Raw genomic sequence first — 11,592 nt, 5'->3', positions numbered from 1 at the left:
TCTTGTCTTCTAACGTGCATCCTGATTTGATTTTTTTTTTCCACACAGAAGGGAGTAAAAGGACAGTATATCATATGCAGTACTTGCATTGAGGATTATCTCCATTGTTAGAAAGCGAAACCTCCCTGTTATAAAAATTCTGATATATTGAGTAATGTAATAGATCCTGTGCCACAGAACTACAGATATTTCCCATTCAGGTGGTGCCTTCCTTCCACGTACATAGATATCCAGACTGGCCTTTAACTATAGAACGCACTGTGTGTGCTATGGTCGTGGGGCCTCCTGGGCAGCTGTGGGTGTGGGGAGCAGAGCGGCCCCGGCCGCAGGGCGCTCAGGCAGCGGCAGCCGCTGGGCTGCGCCTGCAATCGGTGCGTTGCCCCTTTAATTGTGTCCCCAGCCCTCGGGCGTCTCTGTCCAACGCCCACGTCAGCAAATACCTTTTGTTTCTCTCCCGTTCGGGCTTCCAGGGCTCGGGGCTGCGGGAGCAGCTCGTCGCCTTGAGCCACCGCGAGCCCCGCGGCGGGGCCGGGGATCCCGCATCCACCGCCCGCTCCCCTCGGCTCAGCCGCAGCCGCCCGCAGGACCCAGCCGGTGAGTGGCGGTTGTGCTGGACACCGATAGGTCGGACCGGGCGTCGGAGCTGAAGGCGGCTGAGAGCGAGCTGCTGCGAGGGACGGCCCCGGGCTCCGCAGTGTCCAAAGGCGCCCGGGTCCGTGTCGCCAGCCCGTGAGCAGCTGTCCCCGGAGCCGATCGTTGCTCGGGCTGCAGAGCGCTGGGGACAGAGCCAGGCGGGCGCCATTTGCAGCCCCGGGCGCGGCAACAAAGGGGCTGCGCGGGAGTAGGAGCGGGCGGCGGGTGCGCGGGGAGAGGGGCCGCGCACGGGGCTGGTTGGGGCGCTGCCAGCGCGGGGAGGCTGCGGATGGCGGGGGCGGGAGCGGCTCTGGCCACGCCGGGCGCCCGGCACCGGGCGGCGGCAGCAGCGTGGCGGCAGCTCCCGCGGAGCAGCAGCCGGAGCTCCGCTAAGGCGGGCGGCTCCGGGCTGCACGCTCGGCCCGTCCCGCCCCAGCCCGTCCCGACCCGGGGGAGCGGAGCGCGGAGCCGGGCGGAGCGCTGGCGCTGTGATCTCCGCGGTGGGAGCGGGGGCGGCAGCCCGGGAGGCGCCTCCGCGCTCGGGCGGGCGGGTCCGGCGCCGTCGGGCGTCCCGGGCCCCCCGTGGTCGAGCGACCAATTGGGCCGGGCGAGTGGGTGATTGACGGCGGCCTCCGCCAACGGCGGAGGAGCCCGGGCCGGGAGGGCTGCGGCCCCCGGGGCTGTGCCGCCGCCGCCTTGTGCGGTCCCGCTTTTTCTCTCATTTATGATACGGGGTAGAGGCTGCAGGGAGTTTAGAGATACATTTGGAATGTGATAACATGCACGATTTTCATGTTTTTAAAAATAGAGTTCATGTCTATAAAGTAGCATTCAGCACGCTGGTTTAGATTGTCATGAATATTGTTTTCACTTTCCAGCGAGCCTTCCCGTTACTCCTGACGGGGATGGAGATTTCTTCCCACCAGTTTCACCTCCTCGAGCAGCTGAATGAACAACGGAAACAAGATTTGTTCTGCGACTGCAATATCCTGGTGGAGGGAAAGGTCTTTAAAGCACATCGCAATGTGCTGTTTGCCAGCAGCGGCTATTTCAAAATGCTCCTTTCGCAGAACTCGAAGGAGACGAGTCAGCCAACAACAGCTACTTTCGAGGTTTTCTCTCCAGAGACATTTATGGTTATTCTGGACTTTGTGTATTCAGGCATCTTGTCTTTAACAGGTCAAAATGTGATTGAAGTCATGTCAGCTGCTAGCTATCTGCAGATGACAGATATTCTTAATGTCTGTAAGACGTTCATTAAGTCCTCACTGGATATTAATGAAAAGGAAAAGGATCATTACCTCAGCCTTTCGGCCAAAAGTACAAACAGCGAACCTGCCCATCCATCTCTTTATCGGTCGAGAAGGAAAGCAAAGAGTAACCCCCGGCGTTCCTATTCAATCCCAGATGAAAAGGCTGATCCGGTGAATGAAAATTCCTGGAGTAGTTACAGCAGCTACCTGTCCTCAGAGGTGATGCTGCAGCAGACAGAAACCCAGCTCTCAAAAAGAGGCAGAAAACAGGGCTCGACGCGAAAGCGCCGAAAGCACCTGGGACTGTCACAGACCCACGATTTTGTGGGGTGTAAATCGAACAAAGCCGAGCGGGCCAGCGGACACAGCAGCTCCCCAGATCCCAGCCATGTGTCTCACGTCAGAGAGGAGGGTGAATTTGATGCCGAGAATGACGTCGAGCGTGATGATTATGGATATAATCCCGAATCAGAAGTGGTACCGAAGAGGTGGTCTGTTGCTCAGCTAGAACAAGAGCTTTCAAGAACTCCTGAGTTCATGGAATTAAAAGCAGAGGAACTGTACACCTCAATGCCCACAATTTTAGGTGTAATGAGCAGTTGGAATGAAGGTAAAAAATACATTTGGTTTTGCAAAGATGATCTTTTGGAGAAAATTTGTATGGCTGCATGAAAATGATGCCTAGAGTAGCAGATTATTTTCTTGACCTACTCGGTTCTAGTGCCTGACAAAGCGAGACTCTGAAGCCAGAATAGGGCATGTGAATTAGAATCAGAGTGCTTGACTTGGGTATTCTGGAAAGTTCAAACAATATGCGCCAGATTATTTGGACCCACGTGAAGCTTAATGAAGCCTCAAGAGCTGTAATGGACTTGGGGACCTGAAGGAATTGCTCCTGTCACGTCCCCAGTACCTGGCAGTAATTCAACCTAAATCCACCCACGTCCTTTGCAAGAGAAGGACCTGTCACTGGTGGACACGGCATTTCCTGAAGGCCCAAACCTCCCGAGTGTTTGGCCATGCTACATAAAGTGTCCAAGCTCTTGGTGGACTGACAGCACATGCCTGAGATGGTGCAATAAAGTTGCCAGCTGTATTCTTATGTGCATTCCTTTGGAAACTAATGTACCTATATTTCATTATAATTGCATAATTTCAAGACATTAGGCATCCTAGTATATTACACAGAGATTATAGATGTCAAAACTATGAACTGTTAGTTGATGGAAGAGGCAGATATGATGACTGCATATGGTAGCCAAGTATTTGCAGTCATCTGTATGTCTAAAAACTACCCTGAGTAAGAAAGAATACACCATCAAATGCCTGTTTAATGCATTCAATAAGTAGTATTGGTTTTGGGGGATTATATTTTGGGATTTTTCCTATTTAGTGACAGACCAGATGAAAAATTAACTGCTGCTTTTTTAAGCTGAAACACGATCAAACTACTGCATAAAGACAACATACTGATAACTGCCATTTTCCCTGTATTTCTCTGTAACAGATGACCTACCTCGGATGCGATTCAAATGCCCCTTCTGTACGCACACCGTGAAACGCCGCGCAGACCTGAAGCGCCACCTTCGGTGTCACACGGGGGAGCGGCCGTACCCCTGCGAAGCGTGTGGGAAAAGGTTCACCCGGCTCGAGCATTTGCGTAACCACTTCCAAACGGTACGACGTCCCAGTTGGGAGGTTCAGCCTAGAAAAAAACCCACAACACGTCATTGTACATGCTGTTCAGTCATTTCCAGAACTAATACCAGAAAAGCTGCCTAGCTGCACATCAACTATAATTATTCATTATTTAAATTAGCAATTTTTTTTTTTTTTAGGATGATTTAGTTAATTTTCTTTTTCTTAAAAATAAAATCTGCTTTTGGATGAACACTGACATTTCCAAATTTTAAATCTCTTTAGATACATCAAGCTGGCAAACTGATCTGCAGGAAATGCAAGCGCCACGTAACTGACCTAACGGGATGTGTTGTTCAGCAAGGAACAAGACGCTACAGACTGTGCCATAAGTGTCTGGCAGAAGCTAATTTTGACACCATCCCTGATGATTTAGACACTGAACATTCTCCTGTCTCCTCCACGGGAGACAAACGTTGCAAATGGGCTTTGGAGGAGGAGCAGAAATCAGAGGAAGAGACGATGGAGGAGGAACCGTATAATTTGGTTGTCCGACACGTTAATGATGATATTCCAGAAGAGGCAGATGAAAAGGTGAAACCAAATCTTAGGTAGATGTACCTGTGTATTTGTTACTGTTGTATTCAAGATTAAATTGCTTGTGTCGTACCAACTAATGCTGGTTTATTACTTTCATTAAAATTAAATACTGCTAAAATTCTACTATGAGAAGTAAAATATGGACTACAAACAAGTTTTGTACTTACAGACATGTAACAGTGTTAACTACTTCTAAATGCCATCCAGAAAGTACTTGTTATCTGGAAACTACTTGGAAAGACTGGTTTATTTTTTAAAGACATGCTCAGAACTCCATAATGAAAGTGTGAACCATTTTACAGTTCTACAAAGATAATCACAGAATGTCAGGGGTTGAAGGGCCCTGGAAAGCTCATCCAGTGCAATCCCCCCATGGAGCAGGAACACCCAGATGAGGTTACACAGGAAGGTGTCCAGGCGGGTTGGAATGTCTGCAGAGAAGGAGACTCCACAACCCCCTGGGCAGCCTGGGCCAGGCTCTGCCACCCTCACTGGGAAGAAGTTTCTTCTCAAATTTAAATGGAACCTTTTGTGTTCCAGTTTGAACCCATTGCCCCTTGTCCTATCATTGGCTGTCACCCAGAAGAGCCTGGCTCCATCCTCCTGACACTCACCCTTTATATATCTGTAAACATGAATGAGGTCACCCCTCAGTCTCCTCTTGTCCAGCTCCAGAGCCCCAGCTCCCTCAGCCTTTCCTCACACGGGAGATGCTCCACTCCCTTCAGCATCATTGATGAATACATTGAATAATATAGGCCCCAGTACTGACCCCTGAGGCGCTCCACTAGATACAGGCCTCGACTGGACTCTGCCCCATTGACGATGACTCTCTGGCTTCTTCCCTGCAGCCAGTTCGCAGTCCACGTCACTAGCCGCTCATCCAGACCGCACTCCCTCAGTTTGGCAGTAAGGATGCTGTGAGAGACTGTCAAATGCCTTATTTCAGTCAAGGTAGAGGAGAGTTTATAGATCATGGAAGGAGACGCTAGCCACTTAATATAAGGCTGCTGTCAGAGGGTGTAGGGAGTCTCCTCAGGCGACGTGGAGAATAAAGCTGCCTCAACTCGACGCCTGATTGGCTAATCCCAGCCACCTCACCCAACCAGCCAATGAGGTCTCGAAGCCGCCGCTGGGGGCGGTGCCGCGTGGCCCGCCACGGCGGTCACGCGCGGGGGTTGATCCTGAGGCGGGAGGAAAACCCGCCCTGTGAAAAGTTGTACTTTTGTACCATCAAATAGGCATATCGCCATTCTTTCTGCCAAAAAGAATCTTCTCACCTTAGTGGAGAAAAAAAGCCCAAGTGTAGCTCATTTCTGTTACAAATCCTCTGGCCAAAATTATTCACCCACCAATCCATCAAATCTTTCAGTCAAAGTTTTATTTCAGCATTGAAGCTTTCCTAAGAAATAAAAGGGAATTTAACCCTCAGTCTTCATGATATGGAAATAAAAACAGATCTTCACAATACAGGAATAAAACCAGATTTATTTAAGATGCCTTTATGACACAATAAAATGAGATAGTCCCTCAGAGGTGAGGCACTTGTAGCATTTACGATAAAAACCGCCTGTCAGGCCAGCACCGACTGTCCCTCACTCAGAGCAATGGCAGGTAATGCACATTTGCTGTCCTGTCATTTAAAACAAAACACACTTTTGAATATTTTTTTATTAATTTTGATTCAGTGAAGTCCATTATCCTTTGACATTAAAGTATTCTCTGGATTGTCCTTTCTAAAGGAAGACAGTGAAGCAGATTCAAATGATTTGCTTTTTAAAATAAGAGAATCACCTTTTGCACGACATAAAATCTGGTGCATCCCCTTCTATGGCAGCAAATACTTTTTAGAATGATAACAGAAGCTATTAGGATTCCATGTACATGATCACATGCTTTAGGATTTCATGTGGAAATTTATTTACAGCAATTCAGCACCACCTGCTGGTATGACTTTTTTTTAAGTAATCTAAAGGTGTGTTTGTTTTTTAAATTGGTGTACTTTTTAGGTGTCCTTTGAACAGACAGAATTTTTTCCACATTAAATCCAACCCACTTTGGTCTTTTGGACCTTTTATATAATATGAGGAGGGACGTCACCTCAGAATTGGAACACTTCAACCTGCAAATGAAATCATGTAGATGAACATTATCTCCTGCCACCCTACAAAACCAGAGTATTTTACCTAACAGCTCCACTAATTTCTGTTTAGTTCATATAGCATCTAACAGATGTAGAAGCCTTAAAAGCTGAGTACTAGCAATCCTGAGAGACTTTCAGCCCCTACAACTCTCTTCTTCTCAACACCCCCCAAAATCCAACCAGCTCTTTTTTTTCCTGGCCTGCAGGTATTTCTGTCTCACCATCCACAGGCTGACAGTCCCCACAATGACTCCCTCCAATTTATGACTCAAATTGGCCAATTCCTCAGTCACTTCGGTGATTACACTTTTCAAGGGACTTCTGCCAGCTGATGAGAAGCATCTGCTCGACCACGCTTTTCTTGCTTTAAATATCAATGATGACAAAGACTTCTGGCTTTTCGTCTTCACAGATCTGCATTGCTGAGTACGTTATGGCTTTCACCTCTGTGCCCTAGAAAGAAAAGACACAAAAGCATGGACGCTCTGAATAACATCCCTTCTAGCAGTTCATAACACATAGTATTTATTACCTTCTAAAATGTTATTGTTTCATAGTTTTTCCTCCCTAAAAGCTGTAACTATATTTGTTTTGATGAATAAGAAAGTTGGCATACTAGTGAATAAGTAACTCTTCCCTTATTTTATTGCCTCTTGAATATTACAAATTCCTCCTCCTCTTTGCTAGTGCTGAGGAAGCATCAGATGCAGAAACAGGCAGAACATGAGATTTTAAGTTCAGTGCCTGTGATACCATTGAGATGTGTTTATACTTGGATCTCTTGAAAACTTAAAGATCCAATTTAAAAGACACCACCCCTCCCCATCCTACCCCCACAATGTAGAAGTACAGATGAAGCACTGCATACCTGAGGGTGTTTGGGTAAGGAGAACTCTTCTCCCCACCTTTAAAGACAAAAAGAAGAGAGGTGTTTGGAATTTTGGTAATATTTATCAAATAGTTTCACTGATGAGCACAGGACAGTGAGATTTTCCTTTAAAGCCTCAAAAGAAGGAAAAAAGAATTCCACAATCCACTTCTTAGAAAGCACCAGAGGATGCCAGCACATCACGGGATTTCAGAGTGGTTACTCTGAAGGCAATAGGTGCATTTTCAGTAAATTACTCAACTGATCATTTAAGCTCACCCAATTGATCTTATTTTGAATTGCATTCGGTCAATGTAAAGCACTTTCACTTCCTGCAGAGAAAGCGAGAGGAGAAATACGTTAGTAACATCTTCTATCTTCAGGCAGAAATTCTCAGTAAATCCCATTTACAAGGGTTATATTCCACTATGATTAAGTGACCTGTTGTGTCCCTTTTTTTCCGCTAAAGTAACATCAAATTCAGTGCTGGTATTATCAGAGAATACCCTCAACTTACAAATGGAAAAAGATCCAAACAGAACACTTACCCTGGGTATGAAGAACTCATTAGCGCTGAATTTATACAGCCACTCATCCAAGAAGTGGAAGAGAAGAGATAACATGTCATGTCCTGCATGGTTGAAGCAGAGAAGATGCTCAGCTGATTTACCTCACCCAAACATTTTTAAGAGTACATCAGATGTATATCTAACGTACACCTTCTGCACTATTAGAAGATTCAGATTAGTGATGCTTCATTAGATTTTAATTAACTGCAACAACACTACGCATAAAGATTCAAAATTTTGGTCCCCTTCTATAGAAGGCAGCACAGCCTTACCTTCTGCCTCTACCTCTACTGTATCCACAGGTTCCACGGTCTCAGTGTCGGTCATGTAGCCAAACATGGCCATGACACACTGCTCAAAGGCTTCTTCCAAAGTGTCCCCCCAGGCATGGAGCCTAAAAAACCATGAGAATATGGAAAAATCAATGGTTTACCAGACAACAAGAAAGTTATTTCCTAAATTACACGTCTATAAAAGTGAACTACTCAGAAGGAATTTCATTTAAAAGGAAGAGATTAAAAGGAGATTTCAAAAGACATTTCCAAGTAACACAAGTCTAATCAGCAGCACCACATTAGAGAAGAAGCCAAATGTGATTTTATGCTCTCCCAAGAGCAGAAGAAATAACTGACCATCAAAAACCACAGTGTGTGACATTTCACAGTTCCACCAGGTGTACATCTGCAACCAGTTCTCAACAGTTACTCCGGACTTAAAGCAGTGACTCAATTTGTCATAGTGAGAAACCCCAGCTGCCCACACTTACTGCACATCTGCGGTGTGATCCAAATCTGCAGGGAACGACAAAGAAAAGGCACAACATCACCAAATATACTTTAAAAGTGAGCACTAAAGAAAAGAAAATCAGATATTGCTGTTACAACAAGAACTTTTTGCATTCATTTTCAGATGTGAAACAGCGATAATCTATTTTGCAATATATAAGAAAACATTAGCACAGGTGGAATCTTGGATTATTCCTACCAAGCAGAAAAACAGTGTATAATATAATTATGTCAGTGCCCTATGCGTACAGCACTGGGTGCAAGGTATGGCTGTTGTAACGCAACGGGTTTCTACAAGTTAACTGCAATAAACTTCAACCAGAAGTAAAATGTTTTTGCTGAAGTCTGCAGGATGGAAAATTATTCATGTAGGGGGTGAGATCTGCAAATATTTCCAGCTCAGTGAACAAATACACCTGTCCACACCCAAAACCATCCATTATGCAAAAAGAAGGTTTTTTTTGAAGTATGTAATACAAAATAAAAGGCAATAGTCACTAATAACATAGGGCTAACATCCCAAGCATGTATCAAGTTTTATAACATATGAACAATATTTATATTCATTTAGAGGAGTGAGAGAAATGCCAAATTGGCAAAAACAGAGCTAACTTGGGATGTAAAATAAACACCACACTTGGTCACTCTAACTGGCAGATTGTTCTGATGCTGTTTAAATCATTCACACATTATTAATGGATTCTCAACGACGGTCTCTAAAGCAAACAAATTCCAGCAGATGTAAAAGGAGAATAAAACCTCTTCCAGCTATGGGAACAGCGTGACTATTGCAATACGTCACCATATTTCTGCACTGCTATCAAATAAAGATCTGAACGCATCCCAAAAATATATATTCTAACAGAGGAACAGACACCGTCCCTCCAGACAGATACAGCTCAAACACTGAATGTGTTTGTGAACTCCTGTGAGTGCCCTGGGCTGTCACTTGCCTGACGTGTTCTTAGAAGACATTGCAGGGGTGGGGAGAGGGAGAGATAATTGATCTTTAAGCAGTACATGTAGGAGAAAAAACACCACAGGGAAGACCAACACAATCTTCCTATATAAGAGGTAGAAAAATGTACCGCCTTGCTAAGAAATAGCCTGAAAGGGGAGTGTTTCCAAAGTGAGACTTAACTAATTGATTTCTGTTATGATTTCTTTTGCACCCATAACAACAAAGGCATTTACCGGTGATAAAGAAAAATGTAGATATCTCTATTAATTCAACTGCAGATGCATCCCACAGTCTAAACACACACAATACCAACATATTAAGAAACTTCACATGCACCTAAAAAGCACATCCAGCTGTTTTCTGTCCCCTCCCTTCCCGTCATGATTGCACTCTCAGGACATTGCTAAAAACGCTCACATTCGTATTTCTTATTGAGCGGAGGGTATTTGGCTTTGATGGCCTTCTGCTCCTCTGTCAGGTTGTAGTCCCTCTCGTCGGCTGCCATGGCTGCTGGTTTGGCCAACTCACTCGCTTCCCGGCGGCTGGAAACCTGGGCACCTCGGCGAGAGCTTCAGCACTTGGGATGCTGTGGGAGAAAAGGGAGAATCATCTCTGCGTTCAGTTCTTTCCATTCAATAGCAGTTCGTTAAGTTGTAGACAGGCTCAGATACTCAAGAATCACTAAATGCACCTCATTTGAGTTGTTTGCTCTCCAAACTGTCACTGGGAGACGAGGGAAGTTCCAAATTTAATCCTATACCACTTGCCTCTGGACTGCTACGAGTTACACTCAGCCAGTGAAGCCAAAGGACTACAGTGCTTACAGAATGCGTGAACTCCGGCCTTTTCTGGGAAGAACCATGTTTCTTCTTCCTTGTTTCGCACAGCACTAAGCATTTTATTAATTCTCAAATAATAAAATACCTTAGTAATGAAAAATAATCAGCCCACTGGTACTTTACACAGCAAGCTGGAATTTGCATTGCCTCCAAACCCCAGGAAGGAAGATCTGGAGCCAGTCAATTTTTTCTTAGGACAGGGACCACATTTAAGGCTTCAATCCTAGAAACACATGCATGGCACACAAGCACCAAGTTTTCCTGTTTCTTTTGTTGCACAATGTCTTTAAAAGTTTTTAAAGCAAGAACTGTTATCAAATCCCTATTTAAAAGTCAAATTTTCAGATCTTAGAAGTTGCTCAGTTTCATGCAAGCTTTCATTTGTAAATCTAACAGACACAAATTGGAGAACCTTATTAACTAAGTTTCTTCAGACTTAGAACTCTCCGCATCTCCAGATAAAATAACCATTCTAATTTTCCTAATATTTTTGTGAATCAAAATATTTATGCACAGCTGAGCCCAAGAGTTCTGTAAGTAACGTAAATTACAGATTAATAGGTAGCGCACAACATCACCAAGGCTACTTTAAATAGGAGTGGATCTTACTGTCAGGCTTAGAAACACAACTACATGGGAGTTCCAGTTTCTGTCTTCAGGTAAGTGCCTAAAAATGTCACAAAGAGCAACGCAGAATTGAGAAGCCAATGGTCCTCTGAGGGAATAAACGCAGATGAAGCCACATTTTGATTTTAAACCTGCTAAGCCTTGACTGTGGATGGTCAGATCCACAACCGATCATGCCAGGTTACCCACAGCAGGCCGACTGGAACCAGCCGCTACACTGAATTGCGGGGAAAAAAATAAAGAAGTTATTAGTGATGATAGATAATTAATAACCCAAGAGCAAGGTGAGGATACTGCGAAGGTTTCTGGGTGGCTCTGTGAGGAGGGAGGGCCAAGCCTCGGCCCCACACACGCACCAGTCTGGTCCTGTCCCGACACCGACTGCCCTCAGTTGTGGTGACCGGAGGAAACCGCGGCCACGGGCCTTCCAGCTCCTAAACCGGGGCCTCAACCGGGAGGAGCCCCTCAGTGCCGGGCGCTGCCGCTTTAAGAGCGGAGCGAGGGGCGCGCAACGCCCTCCCCTTCCCTATCCTCCGGAAAATGGCGGCTCCCAGGGGAGCTTCAGCGGCCCCTTCCTCCCCCGCCTTCCTCCCGGCCATCTCCCACGTGACCGCCGCGCACGCTCTCCCGCCCCGTGTCCCCGCCCCGCGCCTCACGCCCGATTGGCTGTGACGGC

The 11,592-nt window shown here is 45.8% G+C and overlaps 2 protein-coding genes across 5 annotated transcripts; one reads left to right on the top strand and one right to left on the bottom strand.

Moving 5' to 3' along the window:
- The first annotated feature begins 434 nt into the window (after positions 1–434).
- On the top strand, positions 435–4,256 carry LOC309449402 (zinc finger and BTB domain-containing protein 8A-like). Its single transcript, XM_082071492.1, has 4 exons — positions 435–594; positions 1,512–2,496; positions 3,394–3,563; positions 3,810–4,256. The coding sequence occupies exons 2-4, from the start codon at positions 1,539–1,541 to the stop codon at positions 4,137–4,139; spliced, it is 1,458 nt and encodes a 485-aa protein (XP_081927618.1). The 5' UTR covers positions 435–594; positions 1,512–1,538; the 3' UTR covers positions 4,140–4,256.
- Positions 4,257–5,592: 1,336 nt separating this feature from the next.
- On the bottom strand, positions 5,593–11,528 carry ZBTB8OS (zinc finger and BTB domain containing 8 opposite strand). Of its 4 annotated transcripts, XM_082071396.1 has the most exons (9): positions 11,273–11,528; positions 11,048–11,133; positions 9,868–10,036; positions 8,471–8,495; positions 7,977–8,098; positions 7,684–7,766; positions 7,415–7,467; positions 7,136–7,172; positions 5,593–6,720 (listed from the first exon to the last, which is right to left on the bottom strand). In XM_082071396.1, the coding sequence occupies exons 3-9, from the start codon at positions 9,953–9,955 to the stop codon at positions 6,634–6,636; spliced, it is 495 nt and encodes a 164-aa protein (XP_081927522.1). In that variant the 5' UTR covers positions 9,956–10,036; positions 11,048–11,133; positions 11,273–11,528; the 3' UTR covers positions 5,593–6,633. The 4 variants fall into 4 exon arrangements, with proteins under 4 accessions (XP_081927522.1, XP_081927524.1, XP_081927521.1 ...); XM_082071398.1 differs by lacking the exon at positions 11,048–11,133 and having other exon boundaries at positions 11,190–11,528; XM_082071395.1 differs by lacking the exon at positions 11,048–11,133.
- Positions 11,529–11,592: the final 64 nt, after the last annotated feature.

This window comes from Streptopelia decaocto, assembly GCF_964273445.1.
Source record: "Streptopelia decaocto genome assembly, chromosome: 23".
In the NCBI taxonomy this organism is placed as follows: domain Eukaryota; kingdom Metazoa; phylum Chordata; class Aves; order Columbiformes; family Columbidae; genus Streptopelia; species Streptopelia decaocto.
The sequence above is the reverse complement of the archived record's forward strand: the minus strand, read 5'-3'. Positions and strand labels throughout refer to the sequence as shown.

Excerpts from the sequence above, each read along its gene's own strand:
- ZBTB8OS (XM_082071398.1), bottom strand. The coding sequence starts at position 9,955 with ATGGCAGCCGACGAGAGGGACTACAACCTGACAGAGGAGCAGAAGGCC. Across the intron at positions 7,767-7,976 it reads AGTAGAGGTAGAGGCAGAAG|GACATGACATGTTATCTCTT; the intron begins GTAAGGCTGTGC and ends TCAACCATGCAG. Across the intron at positions 6,721-7,135 it reads CCTTACCCAAACACCCTCAG|GGCACAGAGGTGAAAGCCAT; the intron begins GTATGCAGTGCT and ends TTTTCTTTCTAG.
- LOC309449402 (XM_082071492.1), top strand. The coding sequence starts at position 1,539 with ATGGAGATTTCTTCCCACCAGTTTCACCTCCTCGAGCAGCTGAATGAA. Across the intron at positions 2,497-3,393 it reads AATGAGCAGTTGGAATGAAG|ATGACCTACCTCGGATGCGA; the intron begins GTAAAAAATACA and ends TCTCTGTAACAG. Across the intron at positions 3,564-3,809 it reads TGCGTAACCACTTCCAAACG|ATACATCAAGCTGGCAAACT; the intron begins GTACGACGTCCC and ends AAATCTCTTTAG.